The following is a 26,382-nucleotide window of genomic DNA, read 5'->3' as shown; positions in this document are numbered from 1 at the left end:
CCCTCAGCATCACCCGACTTAATTCGACTACATTCCATTATCCTCGTTTTGCTTTTGTTTATGTTTATCTTATATCCTCCTTTCAAGACACTGTCCATTCCATTCAACTGCTCTTCCAAGTCCTTTGCTGTCTCTGACAGAATTACAATGTCATTGGCGAACCTCAAAGTTTTTATTTCTTCTCCATGGATATTACTACTCCGAATTTTTCTTTTCTTTCCTTTACTCCTTGCTCAATATACAGATTGAACAGCATCGGGGAGAGGCTACAACCCTGTCTTACTCCCTTCCCAACCACTGCTTCCCTTTCATGTCACTCGACTCTTATAACTGCCATCTGGTTTCTGTACAAATTGTAAATAGCCTTTTTCTCCCTGTATTTTACCCCTGCCTCCTTTAGAATTTGAAAGAGAGTATTCCAGTCAACATTGTCAAAAGCTTTCTCTAAGCCTACAAATGCTAGAACCGTAGGTTTGCCTTTCCTTAATCCTCCTCCTACGATAAGTCGTAGGGTCAGTATTGCCTCACGTGTTCCAGCGTTTCTACGGAATCCAAACTGATCTTCCCCGAGGTTGGCTTCTACTAGTTTTTCCATTCGTCTGTAAAGAATTCGTGTTAGTATTTTGCAGCTGTGACTTATTAAACTGATAGTTCGGTAATTTTCACATCTGTCAACACCTGCTTTCTTTGGGATTGGAATTATTATATTCTTCTTGAAGTCTGAGGGTATTTCGCCTGTTTCATACATCTTGCTCACCAGATGATAGAGTTTTGTCAGGACTGGCTCTCCCAGGGCCGTCAGTAGTTCCAATGGAATGTGTTCTACTCCGGGGGCCTTGTTTCGACTCAGGTCTTTCGGTGCTCTGTCAAACTCTTCACGCAGTATCTTATCTCCCATTTCATCTTCATCTACATCCTCTTCCATTTCCATAATATTGTCTTCAAGTACATCGCCTTTGTATAAACCCTCTATATACTCCTTCCACCTTTCTGCTTTCCCTTCTTTGCTTAGAACTGGGTTTCCATCTGAGCTCTTGATATTCATACAAATCGTTCTCTTATCTCCAAAGGTCTCTTTAATTTTCCTGTAGGCAGTATCTATCTTACCCCTAGTGAGATAAGCCTCTACATCCTTACATTTGTCCTCTAGCCATCCCTGCTTAGCCATTTTGCAGTTCCCATTGATCTCATTTTTGAGACGTTTGTATTCCTTTTTGCCTGCTTCATTTACTGCATTTTTATATTTTCTCCTTTCATCAATTAAATTCAATATTTCTTCTGTTACCCAAGGATTTCTACTAGCCCTCGTCTTTTTACCTACTTGATCCTCTGCTGCCTTCACTACTTCATCCCTCAAAGCTACCCATTCTTCTTCTACTGTATTTCTTTCCCCCATTCCTGTCAATTGTTCCCTTATGCTCTCCCTGAAACTCTGTACAACCTCTGGTTCTTTCAGTTTATCCAGGTCCCATCTCCTTAAATTCCCACCTTTTTGCAGTTTCTTCAGTTTTAATCTACAGGTCATAACCAATAGATTGTGGTCAGAGTCCACATCTGCCCCTGTAAATGTCTTACAATTTAAAACCTGGTTCCTAAATCTCTGTCTTACCATTATATAATCTATCTGATACCTTTTAGTATCTCCAGGGTTCTTCCATGTATACAACCTTCTTTCATGATTCTTAAACCAAGTGTTAGCTATGATTATGTTGTGCTCTGTGCAAAATTCTACCAGGCGGCTTCGTCTTTCATTTCTTAGCCCCAATCCATATTCACCTATACGTTTCCTTCTCTCCCTTTTCCTACACTCGAATTCCAGTCACCCATGACTATTAAATTTTCGTCACCCTTCACTATCTGAATAATTTCTTTTATTTCATCATACATTTCTTCAATTTCTTCATCATCTGCAGAGCTAGTTGGCATATAAACTTGTACTACTGTAGTAGGTGTGGGCTTCGTATGTATCTTGGCCACAATAATGCGTCCACTATGCTGTTTTTAGTAGCTTACGAATTCATAGAATTCTGAAATTCTGCTTTGTTTGTCAAGCTGTCCTTATTTTGGTAATGGTTATGTGTACCTCATTTTCTTCACCAATGTTCAAAGCTTTTTGTTAGATGGTTTCTTATAAGCTACATTCAATTGACCACATGTTGTATATATTAAAAAGAGCATTTATTAAGAGTTTTTATGAATGGAACTATGAGGTAGAAAACTATACATACAATTAACATTGCCAGTTGCTGCTACATAAATTTAAAATTGCAACTGAAATTATAACAAAAGGAGAAAAGGTACATCATATGACTTCAGATAACAACGTGCCACAGCAGTTTATGGAAAATTTAACATAAAATGTTTTTTAGATGATACAGGCCAACTGAATATGAATTCAGCAAAGTGTTCTATAAAATATATTGATGTACATCACAACAATGCTAGCCCATTATTGCAAAAAGATGACTAGAAATACTACACAAGCAAAAAGATACGGCTAATGGAAGGAAGACACTGTGATAAACAATGGAAGGAGTAAACAATACTAAAAAAAGATGGCAATGACAGTATGGGTGCGTTGGGAGGAGGGCATATAACCTGTGAGGAAGGACACTTTTTAAAAGCTTTGTGACTATTTCCATCTTGTTTATATATGTGTAGCCCACTCCATGTCTCAACTACATGGCACATACCGTAACTCCTTCCGCTGTTTGTATTCCATTGAGGACATTTAAGTATTTCACAAATTCAAAGGTTCTAAGTATAAGAAATAGACAAGGAAGCTATTTTAAAATATTTGAAGTGGGAAGTGCACCTACAGGTCATTGCTGAAATATACACACAACCCTAGACAAACCTGTGGTGCATACAATAAGCAAGTAAAATGAAAGTATCATTACTGCCCATTTGGGAGAAAGGTGAGAGGATAACTCAAAACATGGAAGTGTTTTGACAACATCAGTATTTCATGTATTAAATGCATTCATCGCATCCAATATTTATAGGAAGATAAGTAAAGAATAAAAGGGTCCAAAAATGGATTTTTTAAACTTAACAAAGAAAGTATAAAATGAAAAAAATATTCAACTCTCATGGATAAACAAACTATGTCAAAGCAACACAGTAATATTCAAATTTTCTGTGTGTATTCTTCAGGACTTCTTTGGAATGCATACTTTCCCATCTACATTACTTTCAGTTGCCTTTGTCACCATTGTTTATTGAAATCTTAATTGGGGTATTTTAGTTGACTGTTCATGCATCACAAACTAAAGTATTTACAGCAATTTAAAGAGTTCTTGCTTGCTCCTACAGTATTTCTACAGGCTACACATTCTCCAGCTAGCTGTATGTGGACCACTGATCAGATCCCTCCCAATTTCATTTACTGTGTACTGGAAACAATATTAACAATATAGAAATACCATTATACAGAAACATTTCAAATGACTAGATTTCTGAGTGACAATTTTTTCAAAATATTTAAATAATAATACTACATTCATTTTATAAATATTCTAGTGCTTCATCCTTCTAGTAGGCCACCATTTAAAACCTAATATATACTAATATAATAGAGGGAAACATTTCACGTGGGAAAAATATATCTAAAAACAAAGAAGATGTGACATACCGAACGAAAGCGCTGGCAGGTTGATAGACACACAAACATACACACAAAATTCAAGCTTTCGCTAAAGCAACCGTTGGTTGCGAAAGCTTGAATTTTGTGTGTATGTTTGTGTGTCTATCAACTTGCCAGCGCTTTCGTTTGCTAATATATACTAAAACAAAACATAACTACATATGCACAAAGTATGATTGCTTTGGCTATGTATAAAACTGATGTGGGAGGGGGGAGAGGAGACATTGTTTCTATTGTGTCAGAGAAGAAGCAAATATGTACAGGCGCAACATAGAACTCCTCTCTCTTCATTGCAGTTAATCATGCTGATGTTTTAAAATGCCTTGTGTGTTGGTTGGATGGGTTCCTTTGCAGAAAGGTGACAGAGCTAATGTGAGAAACACTCTGCTCTTTCCTTCCCAAATAAGTGAACGACTTGTTTCATATGGAATTTTTATTTAGTGGAAAAAATATTCTTATGACTCAGTGATTTACATGTTAAATGTTCATTATGTATTTAAAAGCAAAATAGAAATGAAAGATGGGAGGTGGCATAATTCCAAGACTTCAGAAAATTGCCAAAAAGTGAGTGTACATAGCCACAGTCTATGGTGAACTGTTGCTGTACATTTTAACTATGTTTATAACTGCACTCTTACACCAGGTCAGGTTCGTGAACAATTAATTGCATTTTATACTGTCGATATGTTCTCATATAGATTGTGCATCACATTGTGACAGATTTAAATATACTCTCAATTAGGGACTACTACGTCATTGGAAATCACCGAGCTCATAAGAATATTTTTTCCACTAAATAAAAATTCCATATGAAACAAATCGTTCACTTATTAGGGAAGGAAGGAAGGAACAGAGTGTTTCTCACATTAGCTCTGTCACCTTTCTGCAAAGGAACTAATCCAACCAACACACAAGGCATTTTGAAACATTTTTTAATGAGTCCATTATACGGTGCAATAATGAGTTCAAAACGTTTTTGGTTATGGAGCCATTAATATCAAAATTTTTCCATGGCATATCAAGTCAAACTATTCATCTATCTGACAGCTGATGTGAGAAGGCTGGTTTAAAAATATTATAATAAATGAAACACTTTAGATTCGCAAACAATTTATACAGTATATCCAACATTAATATCATATTCTGGTGGTGTCCTGTAGCACAAACGTGATGCTCCCGCAGCACGCAGTTAACAAATCTTTGCACTATAGTGTACAAATAGATAAATTTAATTGGAGAGTCTAAGATGAGACATTGATTGCTGCTGAAAAAACCTTGTATGACCAGTAAAGCAGACATGAGTAAATGATGACTTTAGTTTTCCACTTAGCTACAGCAAAAGTCTGGTTCACAAATGAGCAAATGCAGAAGTGAGTCAATTGGTGGATGTATAAATTGCAAAGATTCAGTGAGGGGCTAGGTAAAATAAGGTTTTAATGTCTCATTATTACACACATGTGAACTGACACAGATAAATTAACAACTTGCAATATAATTCTTTTGAAACAAGCTCCAACCATCAAGATAAAAAACACAAGAATGATGTTCAAGGAGGGTTATGGTAATATCTCTCTCCATTGAGGCAGTCCATGCTGTAACTGTTCCCTTAGAAGAACAATATGATTAACTGATGGAAGAGAGTACGTTTCACACAATTCTTCAGACATTAAGGTCAAACATCATCCTAAATTATGACTCCACTGTCACTTCAACATCCACTACTGCAATACACCACATCAAGCATTTGTGGGAGCTGTAGAGGCTTTATATTGGGCTCTGATTCTCACACTTGAAATTTCAGAAAAGATGACAGAGGAAATTATAATAAAGCTGTGGCATAAGGCATTTAATGATTTGGCATTTGTGTCTGCATATGCATACTGACACACAGAGCATTTAAACAGCTAAGTACACACTATTAAACAAACCAATTTGTTTAAGACTAAAAAATTTGGCATATCATCGTACTGTAATTTTACTTGGAAGAGCTGTTGCAAGATATATTTATATGCACAGTTTTCCATAATTTATACACTGAACTCCAAACTGCTTCTTCATAATATCTAACAACAATGTCACTCTTGGTCATCATGCACATTGTAATGGGTCAGCCAAATCCATGTAATGACAGAACTCTGCAGTTTCCAAATTGAAGGACTAATCACTCCATGGATGAAAATTGTCAGACTTACTGTTACATCCAGTGCACATCATTATCACATGAAAATAACCATACTGGCTCCTACTTAGGATAAACAATATGTACTTTTGAAGGAAATAGTACAACGATATGCAGTCAAATTACAGTTTTTAATACACGGCAAGAATATCAGTTATTCTAGGATAACTTTTTCTGATATTTAATTTCTCACTGTAGCATAAACTCAAAACCGTTTTATTCTATAGTGCAGTACATGGTACTGCTTTACATATTTGCTTCTTCTGTACAAATAATTGCACATTAAAACACACACATGCAAGAATTTCTTAATTAAAATAAATATGCAATCTAAATATTAGATAACAATATATATATAAATATGTGCAAGGTGGGTCCTCTTTAACTTGAGTATAACTGCTTGTAAGTACTACACATTTAACAAATGCAAAAATAAAAAAGTTTCATCGACCAAGTATTAAATCACTTTGGTCATTCACTAGAAAATTGTAAACAAAATTCGCCTTCTTCCTGTCAAGTGCCTGCTGATTTGTCCGAACTCTTGAACTCAAATCGCCACGACTACGGGGTGGATCACGTAGGAAGATGGTCCCAAACAGTGTGGCTGAAAAAATTGCAATATGTAAGATTTTTTGTAATGGCCTTCACAGCTCACAGATTTTATTCTCATCTTGGGTTATAATTGGAATAAGTTACTTACTACTTTTAAAGATCTTTTTCAAACTTAACACAGTGATTTTATATTGAAGAGCTATTACACTAAACAATAATTAAAAAAAGGTATAGTGATTAAGTGGATACTCCACCCTCTTCAAGTGGTTTTTTTATTCTGTAGTCATGCAAACACTCAGTATAGATATATTGGGGATCAGTAAAGTGAAAGTGGGATTTTTTTTTTAAATTTTTTTTAAGGATTTCAGGGCAGATGAATATAGGGTAATATCAGTAGCGCCAGACGATGAAATGGGGGTAGGATAATCATGAATAGGAAGGTACAGAGGTAGAGCAGAAAGTGAGTTATTGTAATTCAATGAAAGGATTATGCTCACCAGAACAGACAGTAAATCAATACCAACAACAACTGATCAGATATACATGCCAAGGTTGCAAGCAGAAGATGAGAGAGAGAGAGAGAGAGAGAGAGAGAGAGAGAGAGAGAGAGAGAGAGAGAGAGAGAGAGAGAGAGAGAGAGAGAGACTACATGAAGGTACTGAATGTATAATTCAGTACGGAAAGGGAGGTGGAAGTCTAATAATCATTGGTAACTGGAAAACTCTATAGGGGAAGGAATAAAGCACTGTGTTATAGGAGAATATGGGTTCGTTAACATGAATAAGAGAGAAGGAAGACTAAATTCTGCAGTAAACTTCAGCTTAATGGCAAATGCACTAATCAAAAATCACACAAGGTCATGGCGAACCCTGAAAAGATCGGCAGACACAGGAAAACTTCAACTGGATTACACTATCATCAGACATAGATTCCTAAATAAGATACAGCATTGTAAGGCCTAATCAGCTCATAATTTATAAATGCTGAAAAGTATGCTGAAGTTCAAGAGAATTATCAGAAATAATCAACGCCGAAATAAGGGAGGTACTGGAGTACTGAAGAATGGTGAGATGCATTTGAAGTACTTTAAGATCAGGTAGATCAGTTCAAGAAAAATTGAAATCTCAAAAACTAAAATGTCACAAGTTGGTCATACAGTTGTAGGTATTTGGAACACAGCTGTTTGTGAACATTTCAGCTTCACCGAGTTACTGCTGTGTCAGATTTGTCCATCTTGAGCTTGAGCTATGTCATCACCAGGATATTTCAATGTCTACGACTGAAGAACATTGGTAGTAATGCCGATTTCTTTAGATAAGTGACTCTATCCTGAAGCAATGGAGTCCTTCAGCATAGGAAATAGCTTGCAATACGTTAGTTCGTCCAGTCTTGGAGAATTGTTCGTCTTCATGGGACCCTTACCAGTTGGGTATGATTCAATAGATTGAGTAGGTCCAAAGAAGAGCGGCAAGATTCGTGACTGGTACATTTAGCCATAGCGAGAACGTTACAAATCTCATAGAAAGTTTGAAGTGGGAGAGACTTGCAGATAGACGGCGCGCTAAACAGAAGGGGCTGCTCACTAAATTCCGAAATCCGATCTTTACCGAGGATGTAGAGCATATATTATTACCACCAACTTACAAATCGCGCAATGATCACGATTCAAAGATAAGGTAATTAAGAGCTCGTAGTGAGGCGTTCAGACAGTCGTTTTACCCTCGCGCGATCCGCGAGTGGAACAGAGGGGGGGAAGTATGACTTTGGCGCGGTTTGTTCACTCCGCCACACACCGCTTGGTGGCTAGCGGAGTATATATGTAGATGTAGATGTAGATGTAGATTTATCTGTCGCCTTTCAGTGTCGGCATCAATTTCCATGCACCACTAAGGGTGTAACTGCTGACTCAGTTAAAATAGCTGTTACACATTCTGATGTTAACACCTTCATGGATGACACAATCACAGTACATAGATGCACAGAATAATATTTGTTTCATCATACATAATCACGTGCCTGTTCACGAGGCTACAATTTGGAATAGCAAATCTGAGAAAATCACAATATTTTGTGTGTTGTTGGTGCTCTTTGCAGTCTCTGAAATCAGTGACATTGACTGACCAATCCAAATGCTACCACAGTCGAGGTATTTTGCAAATTCCATGAACACTGAGACTGAGGCTGTCTTCTCCTGGGTGCAACATCTTTAATTTTCTTTGAATAGCTTTTTTTTTTTTCTTTTCCTGGTCTGTGGCTTAAAAAAAATAAAAAATGGAAATCAGCAGCAATAGGAGTGAAAATCAAAAAGTGGGGAACTAAAAAACTGAAGGAAAGCTAAGAAAACCACTATAGAAGAGCTTCAAATGACCGACGTCGTCTCACTGACACTAATAAACTCAAGGACGCAATCGGCTGAGCGCGTGTCATCTCCTAAAATGGAAGATATATCAGGCGAAATCTATAGACAGGCGCGTAGCAGAGTAAAATAGGGGCACTCAAGTAAAAGACGTCTCACAGTTCAAAGGGGGGGGGGGGGGGGGGGCGACAGGATTGTCACTTAAAAGATGTTGATGGCTAAAAAGACAGGGAACCATGTGAACAGCAGGCTGAAGAAGAGAGACTGCAGCCTTGGCCACTATATCGGCCACCTCATTTTCATGGGTACCAATGTGTCCTGGGATCCAGAGGAATACCACAGAGACACCCCCCCAAGTGGAGGCAGTCCTGAATCCAGTGGACCAGTGGATGGACAGGGTAAAGAGCTTTGAGACTGAGGAGAGAGCTGAGCGAATCTGAGCATATAATATACTGTATCCGCTGATGGCGACGGGTGTATTTGAAAGCCTGGAGAACAGCGTAAAGCTCCGCAGTAAAAACCGAACACTGGTCAGGAAGCCGAAATTGATTAGGGGTGTTGCCAACAATATAGACACTCCTAACACCAAATGATGTTTTTGAGACGTCAGTGTAAATAAATGTGGCATCCTTTATTTGTGCACATAGAGCAGCAAATGCCCGACAATAAACGAGAGAAGGGGTACCATCCTTGGGAAGCTGACAAAGGTCACGGTGCAGGCAGGCCCGGGGGCGTAGCCAAGGCAGTGCTGTAACCCCAGTTGTCAGGAAAGTTTTAGGAAATTGGAAGGAAAGAGAATGTAGCAGTTGACGGAAGCAGACTCCCGGTGGTAGTAGAGAGGAAGGGAGGCCTGCATACCCTAAATCCAAGGAGGCATTGAAAAAAAGGTCATGGGCCAGATTAGCAGGCATGGAAAACAGATGGCTAGCATAGCAACTCAGAAGGACAGCTTGCCGATTGGACAGCGAAGGGTCAGCAATCTCAGCATAAAGGGTTTCCACAGGGCTGGTGTAAAAACCTCCAGATGTTAAATGCAATCCATGGTGGTGGACAGAGTTGAGACACTGAAGAATAGATGGCCGAGCAGAGGAGTAAAATATGCTTCCATAGCCCAATTTCGAGAGAACTAAGGCGCGGTAGAGGTGGAGAAGGACCACTCTGTCCGCTTCCCCGGAGATAGCATTCATTCAGAGGAGATTGTGTTGAGGGATCGCAGACAGTGAGCCAAAAGATAGGAAACTTGGGAGGACCAGCACAGTTTTCTGTCAAACATAAGACCCAAGAATTTAGCGGCATCCGCGATTGGAAGGTTGACAGGGCCTAGATGTAGGGAAGGCGGAAGAAACTCCGTACACCACCAAAAATTTACACAAACGATCTTACTGGGAGAAAAGCGGAAACTGGTTTCGATGTTCCAAGAGTGGAGGCGATTGAGACACCCTTGAAGACGTCGTTCAAGAAGGCTGGTCTGTTGAGAGCTGTAGAAGATCGCAAAATTGTCCACAAAGAGGGAGCCCGAGACATCGGGAAGGAGACAATTCATAATTGGATTTATGGCGATGGCAAACAGTACAACCCTTAGCACGGAGCCCTGGGGAACCCTGCTTTCTTGGAAGAAAGTACGGGAGAGAGTTGTGTTCACTCACACTTTAAATCTGCGCTCTGCCATAAATTCAAGAATAAAAAGGGACAGCCGACCTTGAAACCCTCAAGAGAACAGTGTGTGGAGGATGCCTGTCCTCCAACAGGTATTGTATGCTCTCTCCAGATCAGAAAATATTGCTACCGTTTGGCGTTTCCTGAGAAATTTTTTCATGATATAAGAGGAGAGCACCAAGATGGTCAACTGCAGAACAATGCTTTCAGAAACCGCATTGGGCAGGTGTTAAAAGGCTTCAGGACTCCAGCCACCAGACTAAACGGCAATTCACCATATGCTCCAAAACCTTACATACACTACTAGTGAGAGAAATGGGGCAATATCTAGAGGGGAGGTGTTTGTCCTTTCCAGGTTTCGGGACGATGATATCTTCCCCCATCTTCTGGGAAAAGTACTGTCAGTCCAAATTTGATTATAAAGGCGAAGGAGGTAATGCAGACTATGGTAGGATAAATGCAGCAACATTTGGATGTGGATACCATCTGGTCCTGGGGCAGAAGAGCGAGAAGAAGAGAGTGCGTGTTGGAGTTCCCGCATGAAGAAAACAGTATTATAGCTTTTGCTATTTTGAGAGGAGAAAGCAAGAGGTCGCACTTCTGCTGCACGTTTCTTTGGGAGAAAGGCTGGCAGGTAATTTGAAGAGCTTGAAATCTCAGCAAAGTGTTGACCCAATGAGCTAGAAATTGCAACGGGGTCCAATAAGGTATCATGTGCGACAGTGAGCCCAGAGATTGGGGAGAAACTAGACGTGCCAGATAACCGTCAAATTCGACTTCAAACTTTCGAAAAGGGAGGGAAGATGTTGAAAGAGCTAGTAAAGAAGTCCCAGCTTGCCATCTTGCTGTTGCAGATGACGCGACGGCATCACGCACGTAACTGCTTATAGTGGATACAGTTGGCCAAAGTGAGATGGTGGCGGAAAATGCGAAGAGCACGTCGCCACTTATATATTGCATCATGGCTTGCCTCGTTCCACCAAGGAACTGGGGGGTGCTGGGGCAAACTGGAGGTGCGAGGTATTGAACATTCTGCAGCTGTAAGAATAACTTCTGTAACATGAGTGACCTGATCGTCGAAACAAGGAAAGTGATGGTAATCGAATGTCGCTAGAGACGAAAAAAGTGTCCAATCGGCTTGGGCAAACTTCCAGCGTCCCGGGCGCATAGATGGCAGCTGTGGCTGCAATTTGAAACATGGAAAACGGTCACTCAAGTGTGTATCAGCTAGAGCGAACCATTGAAAGTGCCAAGCTAGCTGAACAGTACCAACTGAAAGGTCCAAATGAGAGAAATTCGATGTGGAGGCAGACAAAAATGTAGGGTCCCCAGTGTTGAGGCAAACGAGATCCACTTGGTGGAAGACGTCAATCAATAGGGAGCCTCGTGGACAAGGACGCGAAGATCCCCAAAGCGGGTGGTGGGCACTGAAGTCCCCAACCAGCAAATAGGGGTGCGGGAGTTGACCAAAGAGATGAAGGAGATAAGCTCTTGTCATCGGTGTGGACGATGGAATGTATACAGTACAAAGAGAGAAGGTGTATCCAAAAAGGGAAAGATGGACAGCAACAGCTTGGAAGGAACTGTTTAAGGGGATTCGGTGATAACAGACAGTATCATGGAGAAGAATCTTAAGTCCCCCATGTGCTGGAGTGCCATCAACAGAGGGGAGATCAAACCGGACTGACTGAAAATGAAGGAAAACAAAGCGATCGTGGGGATGCAGCTTTGTTTTCTGAAAACAGATGACGACCGGCGAGTAGGATCATAAGAGGATCGACAATTCATCCCATTTGGCTCTAATGCCACGGATATTCCAATGGATAATTGACATAGGGTGGGCAGAGAAGGGAAGAATCTTACCACGGTTGCTCTCAACTCGACTGCTGAGAGTCGGCGGCTGACAATGTGGAACGGAATTCAGCCAAAGGCAGAAGATCCTGATCCGTAGGTTGTTCGGGGGCAGCTCCTGCCACCAGCAATCGGCCGGTTGATCGGCTGCCAGCAGTGCGCCTTGGCGACACGGAAGACGGCCAAGGGGGTTACTGCCAGGTGACACTGTAGATGAGACACGCCTTGCGGAGAAGGAGAGGAACTTAGTTTCTTATGAGCCTTATTGAAAACAGGACATTGAGATGAGGGAGGAATCGATGGTTGTGAAGTCGGGGTACGTAAAAAATGTTCGCGAGTAGGCTCTTTTTTGGAAGTCCGGGTGTCTGATTTTGGGGCTCGTGATTTAGCACAAGCCGATCAAGGGTGAGCTGTGAGCAGGTGATACTGTGGAGATTGAACGGGCGATCTTGGCGCTGGCCAATGTGACGACCGTGGCATTAAGGTGAGATAACAAGTCTGTGTGGCTGCCTCCCAAGTAAGCCAAGAAGATGCAAGGACAGTGCTATATTTACCTGCTGGAGGCACAGTGGGCTTTCGATTGGCGAATAACTTACGGGCAGCAAATGTAGACACCTTTTCCTTCACTCTGATTTCCTGAATAAGCCATTCAACTTTGAAAATGGGGCAATCTCTAGAGGAAGCAGTGTGGTCACCCATACAGTTGATGCAATGAGAGGATGGAGGTGGACAAGTACCTTTATGGGCATCCTTGCCACACACAACACATTTGGCCAGATTGGAACATGACTGGCTGGTATGATTAAGCCGCTGACACCAATAGCAACGCGTAGGGTTGTGGATGTAATTGAAACTATCTAATAGCCCGCTTTAATGTTCGATGGAAGTTGAACTCTGTCAAATGTCAAGAAGATAGTACGGGTTGATACCAAGTCCTTCTCAACCCTTTTCATGACTCGATGTACAGCCTTTACGCCCTGGTCAGACAGGTAGTTTTGAATTTCCTCGTTGGACAATCCATCAAGTGAGCATGTATAAACCACCCCGCGTAATGAATTTAAAGCGCGGTGCGCTTCCACCTGGACAGGGAAGGTGTGTAGCAGTGAAGTTCACAGCAATTTTTAGTGCCTGGAGGGCACTGACTGTTACCAACAACAAGGTGCCATTTCGTAATCGGCAACAAGACTTTCCAGGACCTGCAATTGCATCGACATCTTTCTGAATAATGAAAGGGTTGACTGTGGAGAAGTCTTGACCTTCGTCCGACCGAGAAACTACAAGGAACTGTGGCACTGATGGAAGAATTGTCCGTGGCTGAGACTCATTTAACTTTCTCTTGTGAGCAAAAATTGTAGACATAGAGGAAACCATTACGGAAGTATCCCCCATGATTACTGGTGTCTCCGATGGCGCGCTCCTGCCTTGTGGGGGGGGGGGCCCTATCTGTGGGCACTCCCGCCTTAGGCGATTGTTCACACCTCCCAAGAAACGGATGGAAGGTATCAGCTCAGGTAATAACCCCTCTCTGGGCCTGGCCGTTCCCAGGGGGTACATACGTGTCCTACCTGTCTACCCGGGGTGGGGAATTACGCGTTACCCCATCACTGGCTACACTTGGGAACGCATGGATCGGCCTTGAGCCACGCATAGGGAGCAAAGAAAGAGAAAGGGAGTAACAAAGAAAAGGAAAGAAGAGAGGACTCAAACGCCGCAGCGGAGAAGAGGGTAAAGAGAAGAGGCAAGGAAAATAGAGGGACAAAGGGAGGACAGAGACTTTCCAGCATAGAAAGCAAAGAAGAGTGACTGTCTTACAGTTACAAGTGTTCGTCTCCGGACGTAGGCACGAAACATACACCCGTAGGGGGAGAAGGGGAAGGGAAGAGGCTCAGGTGGGGGTGGGGGGGGGGGGGGGGGGGGGGGGAAGGATGTGGAAAAGGAAGGTACGCATCCCAGAAAGGAAAAAGAGCCGCACTAGCTTGGGGTCTCGTGCTCCCCACGCATGTATCAACAAAAAGAGTTGTGAACCCCCTGGTGGGAACTGAATACCATGTCTGCCCAGGACTCTGCCTATTTTATTAACTGCTGTAGCTTCAAAGAAAGAAGGAATGCTATGGGCTGATCACCTGATTATTGAGTATCTCAGTTTCTGTTTCTTGAATGTGAGATCTCGGAATCCATGTGTTCTTTGCCATTGCTTACTTTATTTATCAGAATATTTAAAACTGCTCCTTTATGGGATGGATGAAGTTTGTTTTGTGCCCTGAGATATACTTCTGTATGGCTCGCTTTCCAGAGAATAGAGTGCCCTAGCTGACTCTATAATTTTTGTTGAAGCAGACCTCTAAAAATGGTAATTTTCCTTCTCTCTCCATCTCACCTAATCAATGAACAGGTGAATTGCTTCAATTTCATGTGACCAAATCATAAATGTGTGTCACACACAGCAAAACAGACAAGTTGAACAAGGAGTTTAATTTCATGTGCGTGTCTCAAAGTGCTCCATAAAGACATTGCCCACTGCTGGAGATAACAGATTTTCCATTAGTCATTTCATTTCATAAAATCTACCTTTATATAAAAATGTGTGGTTGTCGAAGTATGGTGAAAGAGTATGACAGTCTTGAGGGGGAAGTGGTCCAGTAGTAACTTGTGTGTCCTCCACAGGGACTTTTGAACAAAGAGACCACATCCAAACTAACAGTAATTTCACCTTGATTGGTTCAGACCTGTTTGTGACCAAAAAATTTGAAGAGTTTTTTGATATCGTGTTCACAGTGAATAGCAATTGACTTACGTAATGTTTTAAGAATATTGTGAAAGGATAGTTGTTACTCACCATATAGCAGAGATTCTGAGTCACAGAAAGATACAACAAAAAGACAGACTGAAACTGAGATTTTGGCCAACAAGGCCTTCGTTGGAAACACATACATACAAAAATCAGATGGATAGCTCAGGCACTATGTTTACCGGAAACCAACTTATTTTGACCTATATCTTAATGCACAAAGATCTCATCATCTAGCCCATAAAACAGCAGTTTTAAATATGCTGATAAATTAAGCTAAAATTGCCTGTGCAAAGGCACACATGGGTTCTGAGATAGCATATCTAACAAACTTATTCCAGTAATTGCTATAATTATTCAGGTATTAAGTTAGCCATGTCTAAGAAACAAAAACAGAGATACTCAATCACCAGAAGCTGATCAGTCCGTAGCAATCCTTCCTTTCTTCAAAGCTACAAAAATCAAAATAAGCAGAGTCCTGGGCAGACACAGTATCCCATCCACTTTCCAATCACACAAAAATAGTTAAGAGAGATGATAAGCCCATAAAAGACAACCTTGGTCTCATTGTTCCCGGAATTTATAAAATAACTCATGAATGTGGTACAGTTACACCAGTAGTCAAGATGAGTGATTTCAGGGGGGGAGGGACCAACAACACGAGATTTCAGCAAATCTGTCATTTCTGAACACAGCCTCATGCATGAACACACGATTATGTTTGATGAAATGGAAATAATATCCCAGGTGTCCACCTATTGCGATTCTGTCATCAGAGGTGCCATTGAGATCAGAATGTGCAACAGCAACTTTAACACAGTCAGCAGCTACACCCTTTGTAGGGTGTGGAAATGAGTGTTTTATGCTGTAAGGCAACAGATAAATCAACTGAGACATCCACACTCTACGAAATCAGCATTGCTACCAATGTTCCTCAGTCACAGACATCAACATAATCTACGACAGCATACGGAAGTTCTGTAATGACTCTGCCAACTAATGTACCTAATGGATTACTGGAATCTACTGATGACAATGACAGAGGAAGTTTTCAAAAGCACTAAATTGACAGATCTCACACAGTAAGAAATCTGTTACACATTTGTTGAAGAATGTCGTCGTGAAAAATTACGTTGCCAAATACTACAGCTGATAGAAAAAAGAAGGAAGCAAATGTTCATCAATACAAGTCTTTTCGGAATAAAATAAACAGGAAGAGCAAAACAACCTTCCATGAAATTAGAAGCATTAAGAGTGCAGTCTGATTTCCACTGTTAAGACCCAAGAAGAGAGAGCAGATAGGAGGAGAAAGTACACTGAAGACTTCTACTTAAGAGAGGAACTGTTTGGTGACACAATTGCGAAGAAGTGGGAATTGATATGGAAGGCATAGAGGATCCAGTATTGAAATCTTGAGTTTAACAGAACATTGGAATACTAACAATCAAATACGGTGGAAGGTATATACAATATTCCTTTGGACTTTTTAAAATTCAGGGTTGCCACAAGTTTCCCCAAGTGAAATTCCCTAACATTTCCCTGATTTCCAGACAAATTTTAGCATTTTTCCCTGGCAAATTTTGAGATCTCAATGGTAAGTAAAGACATAAGTTGACAAAAAAAATTTAAGGACTTCTGTATTTCTAAATGTGTGAGCAAAAAATCTTAGGTACTAAAATCCACATCTTTTGTAATGAACTGTTTTCAGATGGAGAAAGCAAGCCAAGATGGTATGTGTTTCATCAAGATCACTGATGTTATTTTATGTCAATAAAACAAAACCCACTGTGTTATGTTTTATTTTACAGGTATTGTATGATCAAAAAATATGTGAGTACATAGTGTACTGACTGCCTGTAACTGCCATGATTTTCTTCTTCTTATCACCCATACTTTCCAATATATAAACTACTTTCAAAGTGCCAAAATATACTAAAATAAATAAAATGTCTACAAAACACCACACTGTACCATGTACTTGCAGTGAGACAGTTGCAATTCCTGAAATCCATTGCCCATGGCTTCTGGCCTGCCAAGGAGCATCAGAGTCCAGGGTCTATGGATAAACCACAAAAATCCGCCACATTATGCCACACACAAACAGACCTGGTCTGCGAACAGATCTGTGAGACTAGATACGCTGGGCAGGGAATGTACATTAGTGGGAAACAATGGGCTTTAGATCAGCATGACTGGTCCATTACAGTTACCCACAGAAATAGCCTGCAGTTTTGGCCTGTAGTAGAAGTCTACTCATGTGACCAGTTATTCACATGTCTCAGACACCATGCTGAGGAAATGAGATGGGTTAAGTGGGGAGAAGGGAAAAGAGGTGAGAAGTGACAACAGGTTATAGAAAAAGTAGGAATAGGACTTTCTCAGACAGTGTTGTTGTGAATGTGGAAAATAGATTTGATCTGTTGCCACAGTTGGAAACTGATGAGCCACAAGCAGATGTAGGAGTAGACAGGACACAACAAACTTTCAGCAAGTGTTTGAAAAGTAAGAAGCCAGAATACATTGTGGAGAAGAAGATAAGGAAATTTTTGTTGTTATGTAGTTTACATGGTAGAGGTGTTGGCCAACTGTTGTAGGATGAACTAACGTCAGGTTACCGGGTCAAATTTTTTTAAACCTAGTGCAAGTCTGGGTCAGGTGATAGAGGATGTAGGTTCACTTTGCAAAGACTTCACAAAGGAAGACACTATGGTAATAGTGGGTGGGGCAGGCAACAACATGGACAGGAACCCTAATTATTCAATTTAGAGTGAACTGCTAAAGATAGCTTCAGCAATGAGACATATTGGTGTTGGGCTTGGGTCTATCGTGAGGCACCATGATTGGCCTCATTTAAACTCTTCTGTTAGGAGAGTTAATTCTGAAATGGAAAGGCTGCTTGAATCAGGTATGGGGGTCTCATATTGGTGTGGTTCCTGTTGACTCCATCAATAGGATGGGACTATACTAGGCATGGCCTTCACCTCAACAGGCAAAGGAAGGGAAAAATTTCTAGGCTAGTAGCAAATATGGGAGTTGATGTCATCTACCACAGATGGTAAAGTACCAGTTGTTACAAGTGACAGAATAGCAGTTTTTTTCTTTTCCTTTTTTGAGGTATGGAGGGCAGAAACAAAAGATGTTCAGACACAGGCTGAAAATGACATTCACATTGATAAAACAGGCAGTTAGAAAGTAAATTTTAATGTACACAATTCAAGGAGACAGCCTCTGACAAGCTAGAGATATTCAAAAATTGACAGGACAATTACGTTCATCCAGTTGTAATTCAGCCAGTGTACAAAATCAGTTATCCTTATTGCATCAGAATACCAAAGGACTAACGAGTAAGCTTTACGAGTTGCTTATTTGTGTTGAAGAATTAGAGGTGAGAAAACCAATTGATTTAATCTGCCTCTCTGAACATCATGTGATCACTGTTATAGATATGTTAAATGTTACAGGATTCAAGTTAACTTCTTACTGCTGTAGAAAAAATATGGAGAAAGGAGGAGCTGTCACATTTATCAGAAACTGTTTTGGTTTCAAGAATACTGATATTAATAATTTTTACTCACAGCAGCACTTAGAAGCTCGTGCAACAAAAGTAGTATTTCATAATATGTCCTTTATAGTGGTAAGTATATACAGATCACCTTCAGGAGGAAATTTTAAGCTCTTTGTAAAGAATCTGGAAGCACTATTCTCCCATCTCACAGAAAAAAAAACCAAGGAAATGATGGTTACTGGTGATTTTAATGTGGATTTATTGAAAAGCTCTGTCAGTGAAAAATTATTGCAATCAGTAACACTAGCATTCAATTTAGTTCCTACTGTGAACTATGCAACCAGGATATGTAAATGCTCTGAGATTGCTATTTATAATATCTTTGTAGACAAATCTAGGGAAAAAAGTCATATCACAGCACCAATAGCAAATGAGCTATCTGATCATGACATGCAGCATCTTGTTTTAAATGTTGAAACTTGTCAGGATTTTTTAAAAAAAAAAACTGTTAAATCTGAGTACATGAGAGTAATAAATCAGTCAAATATTGAGAAATTTGGGAAATTTCTCAAAGACATTAACTGCGAAGATGTTTACAATATCTCTGACTCAAATGGAAAACACAAAGTGTTGTTAATAAAGTTACTTCTACTTTTGAAAACTTTTTTCTCCTAAACATAACTCAGATCACACAGCAGTCAAAAAATAAACCCTGGACTACACAAGGAATAAAGATACTCATGTGGGACAAAAAGGAGACTATATCTACTATCTAGGAACAGCTCTGATGTTAGCATTGTAATGCATTACAAAGAAAACTACAAAATATTGAAGCAAGTAACCCGGAAAACGAAGCAACTTTATTACAAGAAAAAGATAATCACATCAGGCAACAAAATAAATAAAAAAACTGTGTCGGATATAGTGAAGACAGACACAGGTGGGGCCAAAACGAAAGAGGGACAGATAGCTCTAAAAATAAATGAGACATTGATAACAAGTGCATGTAGTGTTGCAAACCTCTTAAACAAGTACTTTATTTCTGTTACTGACAGCTTGGGGTTATCAGGTTCAGTGAACAGTGCAATGTAGTATCTGAGACCAGTCTTTAAAAAGAGCTTCAGTAAAAAGGAAACACCATTCTTAAAAAGAGCTTCAGTAAAAAGGAAACACCATTCACGTCTCCCAAACAAGTAGCAGCCATCATAAAATCCTTAAAATCTAAGTATTCTAGGGGGTACGATAACATATCAACAGAGTTAATCAAAGAGTGCTCATGCAAGTTGCCCATCTTAAGTTATTGGTGTATTCGATCTCTTATCAGCAGAAGATTTCCAGACTGGATAAAATATGCTGAAGTTAAGCCTCTCTTGAAGAAGGGGGATAAAGTGATACCCTCAAACTACTGACCAGTTTCACTTTTGCTGGCTTTTTCAAAAATATATGAAAAGTTTGTGTTCAAGCATCTGACTGCAAATAATATATTGCCCAAGTCACAGTTTTGGTTTCGTAAGGATTCTGACAGAGAGAAAGCTGTTTACACTTACACTGGAAATGTACTTAATTCATTAGATAATAAATTAGAGGCTACTGGCATGTCAAAAGCCTTTGATGTGCGACATGCAAATTGAAGAGGTTTACAGTGTTAATTTTCTGGGATTACAACTTGATAGTAAATTCAGTTGGAAAGGGCATACCACAGAATTGCTGAAGCACCTAAAAAGTCTATATTTGCAGTGAGAATGATGTCAGATTTAGGAGATATAAATATAAAAAACTTTCTTACTTTGCTTACTTTCATTATATTCTGTCATTGTTGTTGTTGTGGTCTTCAGTCCTGAGACTGGTTTGATGCAGCTCTCCATGCTACTCTATCCTGTGCAAGCTTCTTCATCTCCCAGTACCTACTGCAACCTACATCCTTCTGAATCTGCTTAGTGTATTCATCTCTTGGTCTCCCTCTACGATTTTTACCCTCCACGCTGCCCTCCAATACCAAATTGGTGATCCCTTGATGCCTCACAACATGTCCTGCCAACCGATCCCTTCTTCTGGTCAAGTTGTGCCACAAACTTCTCTTCTCCCCAATCCTATTCAATACTTCCTCATTAGTTATGTGATCTACCCATCTAATCTTCAGCATTCTTCTGTAGCACCACATTTCGAAAGCTTCTATTCTCTTCTTGTCCAAACTATTTATCGTCCATGTTTCACTTCCATACATGGCTACACTCCATACGAATACTTTCAGAAATGACTTCCTGACACTTAAATCTATACCGGATGTTAACAAATTTCTCTTCTTCAGAAACGCTTTCCTTGCCATTGCCAGCCTACATTTTATATCCTCTCTACTTCGACCATCATCAGTTATTTTGCTCCCCAAATAGCAAAACTCCAGTGCCTCATTTCCTAATCTAATTCCCTCAGCATCACCCGACTTAATTAGACTACATTCCATTATCCTTGTTTTGCTTTTGTTGATGTTCATCTTATATCCTCCTTTCAAGACACTGTCCATTCCATTCAACTGCTCTTCCAAGTCCTTTGCTGTCTCTGACAGAATTACAATGTCATCGGCGAACCTCAAAGTTTTTATTTCTTCTCCATGAATTTTAATACTTACTCCGAATTTTTCTTTTGTTTCCTTTACTGCTTGCTCAATATACAGATTGAACAACATCGGGGAGAGGCTACAACCCTGTCTTACTCCCTTCCCAACCACTGCTTCCCTTTCATGTCCCTCGACTCTTATAACTGCCATCTGGTTTCTGTACAAATTGTAAATAGCCTTTCGCTCCTTGTATTTTACCCCTGCCACCTTTAGAATTTGAAAGAGAGTATTCCAGTCAACATTGTCAAAAGCTTTCTCTAAGTCTACAAATGCTAGAAACGTAGGTTTGCCTTTCCTTAATCTTTCTTCTAAGATAAGTCGTAAGGTCAGTCATACGTGATCATATTCTGGGGTAACTAATCAAACCGAGCAAACATTTTTAGTGTCCAAAAGCGTGTAACAAGATAATCATGTAGAAACCTGTTCAAGGAACTTTGTATTCTAACCACTGCTTTTCAGAATATTTATTCCTTAATGAAATTTGTTGCAAGTAACATATATCTATTTCCAGCCAATAGCTCAATACATAATATCAATACCAGGAATAATAACAATCTACATGAAGAATTAAAATCACTTGCCTTGGTCCAAAAAGGGATCCAATATTCATGAACACATGTTTTCAATAAATTGCCAGCAACCATTTAAAACTTGGTTTCAGATGAAGCACGGTTTAAACAGAGTTTGAAAGATGATCTTATAGGCAACTCCTACGCTATAGATGAATATCTTAACAGGGACTGTTAGACAAGTTTAAGTAAAAATGTCTGTTGGATTTTAGTTTTGACAGCACTTGTCACAACAGTCGAGATTAGATTTTTTGTGTACGATAAATTTATTAAAAGTGCATAACAATGTTTAATTAATTCTGTAAATATTAGCAGTTCCAGTTTACTGTAATGTATTTACTTATTTTGACAATCTCCTGGCAAATGATATGGGTAGTAAGTATTATGTTCATATTTTTTTTTTTTTTTTTTTTTTTAGTCTATGGAGCAAAAACTGATTCTAATCTAATCTCATCCAACTAACTGTGATGATCAAGCCGTGCAACAGATAACTTGTGCAAATACTCTGAGAATCAATATTAATGAGGATAGATAGCTAACCCGTCAAAGAAGATTCCCGAGCCACATACAGGCACATGGAAAAGACAATCACACTCTCACAACTAAATTTTTGGCGATAGCCTTTGTTAGAAAAAGGGAGCACGCACACAAAGGCTAGCGGCACGAAGTGGTGGCAGCACTGACTGCAGGCTGAGGGGAGTGGTAGAAAAGGAAGAAGCAGTAAGAATGAGAGAGTAGGGGAGCGGCGCATATATTCAGCGGCCCCAGGCAACAATGATGCACGATATCTCAGCAAATAAACGATTTCACATACCAAGACAAAAAAAAATTCCAATGTTTTTTTCTTTTTCAAATTTCCCTGACACATCTAAAATTCAGTGATATTACCTGATTTTGAAAACTTGTGGTAACGCTGAAATTATTGGGGGTGTGGCAACCATACAACTAATCAAGTTGGTGTATAGAGTCTGCGAGTCTGGAGATATCATCCACAAAATTCCTCAGATAGCAAAGGCAGATAACTACAAGAACAACTGCACATTCAGCTCACTAACTCAAGCATCCAGACTGCTAACAAGAGTAATATACAGAAGAATGAAAAAGAAAATTGAAGATCCATTAGATGGCAGTCAGTCTGGCTTTAGGAAAATTAAAGGCATCACACTGCACTTGATAAAGGATGCCACACTTATGAAACATCAAGACAGGTTTATAGGATTTATCGACCTAGAAAAAGCATTCAACATTATAAATTGGTACAACATGTAGGTGAAGGTGGATAACACAAAATATGAGGGGCATTCAATAAGTAAAGCAACAGACTTTTTCCTCACCAGCTTTAGTTGAAAAATGCGAAATTTGTTGTGTGACATCATGGAATTTTCCTGCTTCAGCTCATACAGTTTCACTAAGTTTTGATAGTTGACGGTGCTATACATAGTCTTCAAAATGACGTCTGTAATGGAGATGCGTTCCAAGCTGAGAGCTGTCATTGAGTTTCTTTTGGTCAAAGCCCAGAGCTTCACAGATATTCATAGGCACTTGCAGAACGTCTACTGAGACCTGGCAGCGAACAAAAGCATAGTGAGTCATTGGGTGAAGCACCTGCCACAATCACAAAAAAAGTAACTCAAACCTGACCAATTTCCCGCATGCTGGCTGACCACCCACAACTGTGACTCCTGCGTTATTGGAATATGAAGACACTCATTCGAGTTGGTCAATGAATAAAAATCAAAAGCCTCCCTGCTCACTTGGATGTCTGTGTTGGTAGTGCTGACACACTCGTCCACCAGTTGGGGTAATCAGTGGTATGTGTCCACCGAGTTTATCACCACCAAGAGAACCAAATACCATATGTACAGAATTTTTTGCACATTATGATGCTGATCATGATAATTTTTTGTCAAACACCATAACAGGTGATGAAACTTGGGTTCATCAATTCAAACTGGAACCAAACCACCAATCTCCCAAAGATAAAGTTCAAAGCCGCACCCTCAGTTAGTAAAGTCAGTCGACAGTCTTCTGGGCCTCTGACGGAATTATTCTGTTTGATGTCCTCCCTCATGGTGCAGCGATCAACTGAAATGTATCGTGCTACCATCAGGAAACTGAAGAAACTACTTCAGCATGCTTGTTGCCACAAATGCATACTAACTTCCCCATCACCAATGACAATGAAAAGCATCACGCAAGTCTGCACACCCAAACAGAGCTCACAAAACTTCACTGAACTGTTCTTCCTCATCCACTTCTATCTGTTTGGTCAAATGAAGGATGCACTCCACAGAAAGCAGTACATGGATGATGATGCAGCAAGACACTGGCTCTGACATCAACCAGTAGAGTGGTACCATGCGGGCATATAGGCATTCGCAGTAAGGTGGTATAAGGTTGTCACACTGAATGGAAATTATGGTGAAAAATAGGGTTTCGTAGCCGAAAGAGTGGGGAATAATATAGTGTATTGAATCCTGAATAAAACCAACTTGCTTTCAAAAAAAAAAGTGTTGTATTACTTGTTGAATGCCCTTCGTACTGTATGTAGAAGAATCAAGAGGGGAAAAATAAGAATAGATGATTAAAAACTTAAGTGTTCCGATTAGAAAGGATACCAGACAAGAATACAGTCTTTCACACTTACTGTTCGGTCTGTGAATCAAAGAAGCAATAACAGATTTAAAATAAAGATTCAGAAGTGAGATTAAACTACAGGGTGAGAGGGTGTCAACAACAAACGGCGATCAAAGTTAGCTGCAGCACACATTATGGATTGAGTGTAAATGTAAGATGGATGGAAGCAATGAGTCACAGCATATACGAGATTAGTGAAACTCATCAAAATGGGGGCCATGAAGTGGATTAAGTTACAGAACGTGGTATCCTGAAGCAAAATAACATGACAAATTAAGCGGCATTCCTGGATAAAATAATTCTACTGTTATCACATATTGTCCTTTATTTGACGAAGAAATTTCTGGTAATGCACAATGGAGAAAAGTAAGTGATTCATGAACTCTGGGGGTGGGGTGGGGGGGGATCCAAGATCTTGTGCTTTGGAAGCACACTAAAAATTAGATGTACAGATGAGAAATGAGTAGATTTCCCACAGAAATGGCGAGGAGAGGAACATGTGTAAAACACTGAAACGGACAGACAGGATGACAGGATATATGTCAAGGCATCAAGAAATAACTCCTATGGTACTTGAGGTAGTTGCAGAGGGTAAAAACTGTAGAGTAAGACAGAGATTGTAATAAATGTGCTTCATAAGGAAAGAGGGAAGGAGAGGGAAAGACGAAAGTATGTGTGTTTTAAGGGAGAGGGTAAGGAGTCATTGCAATCCCGGGAGCGGAAAGACTTAACTTAGGGGGGAAAAGGGACAGGTATACACTCGCGCGCGTGCTGGCATGTCAATAGACACACAAACATACACACAAAATTCTAGCTTTCACAACCAACGGTTGCTTCGTCAGGAAAGAGGGAAGGAGAGGGAAAGACGAAAGGATGTGGGTTTTAAGGGAGAGGGTAAGGAGTCATTCCAATCCCGGGAGCGGAAAGACTTACCTTAGGGGGGAAAAAAAGGACGGGTATACACTCGCGCGCACACACACACACACACACACACACACACACACACACACACACACACACACATATCGATCCACACATATACAGCCACAAGCAGACATATTCAAAGGCAAAGAGTTTGGGCAGAGATGTCAGTCGATGCGGAAGTGCAGAAGCAAAGATGTTGTTGAATGACAGGTGAGGTATGAGTGGCGGCAACTTGAAATTAGCGGAGATTGAGGCCTGGTGGATTACGAGAAGAGAGGATATATTGAAGAGCAAGTTCCCATCTCCGGAGTTCGGATAGGTTGGTGTCAGTGGGAAGTATCCAGATAACCCGGACGGTGTAACACTGTGCCAAGATGTGCTGGCCGTGCACCAAGGCATGTTTAGCCACAGGGTGATCCTCATTACCAACAAACACTGTCTGCCTGTGTCCATTCATGCAAATGGACAGTTTGTTGCTGGCCATTCCCACATACAATACCAACCGCAAAATAGAACAGCATGCCACCCTCCACCTCAAAAAACTATCCGATCTCCTGGTTTCCCACCTCCGGAAAGGCAACTCACTCACCCTTCACAACCTTTCCAGCAAACCTCAACCTCCTCTCATTGCCCACAAACCCAGTCTCTCCCATCTACTCAATCTCCCACTTCCAGCTCCAATCCCTCCAAAACCTCAAAATTCCAATCAACACAATCTGGAACCACAACACCCTAATTCAGTACTTAACCTTTCCTCCAAACCTCTCTCTCAATCCGAAACCTCTGTCCTATCCAAAGGCCTTACCTTCAGCCCCACTCCCAGATTCAACCAAACAGCCCTCATCAAAGATTTACTGTCCTACACTCATACTCTCTGCTGGAAGTATCACTTTGCCACAAAGAAAAATGATCCTAATCCTACACCTAAGGATCCAACTCCCCAAGACACTATCCAAATTGAACCCTGCCTGGAACAGTTCCGTCCTCCGTCACAGCGGGACCCACCTCCTCTTCCTCAAAATCACCCTCTCCAAACGTTCCAGGAATTTCTGACTTCTAGCCTTGCCTCTCAATCCTTCTTTAAAAAACCTTAATCCTACTCCCA

General features: G+C 40.4%; 1 protein-coding gene across 4 annotated transcripts in view; it reads right to left on the bottom strand.

Annotated features, from left to right (window-relative positions):
* Window positions 1–2,179: 2,179 nt before the first annotated feature.
* Window positions 2,180–26,382, bottom strand: part of LOC126462308 (inositol polyphosphate 5-phosphatase OCRL) — a 104,368-nt gene continuing 80,165 nt past the window's right edge. For 3 of the 4 annotated variants that reach the window (XM_050096062.1, XM_050096064.1, XM_050096063.1), the window contains one exon: window positions 2,180–6,429. In XM_050096062.1, coding sequence (XP_049952019.1) covers window positions 6,269–6,429 — 161 coding nt within the window. In that variant the 3' untranslated portion in view covers window positions 2,180–6,268. The remainder of the gene's footprint in view (window positions 6,430–26,382) is intronic. The other variant, XR_007585957.1, reaches the window with a different exon arrangement.

Source organism: Schistocerca serialis, chromosome 1 (genome assembly GCF_023864345.2).
Source record: "Schistocerca serialis cubense isolate TAMUIC-IGC-003099 chromosome 1, iqSchSeri2.2, whole genome shotgun sequence".
Lineage (NCBI taxonomy): Eukaryota > Metazoa > Arthropoda > Insecta > Orthoptera > Acrididae > Schistocerca > Schistocerca serialis.
This window is presented reverse-complemented; position numbering and strand designations above follow the sequence as displayed.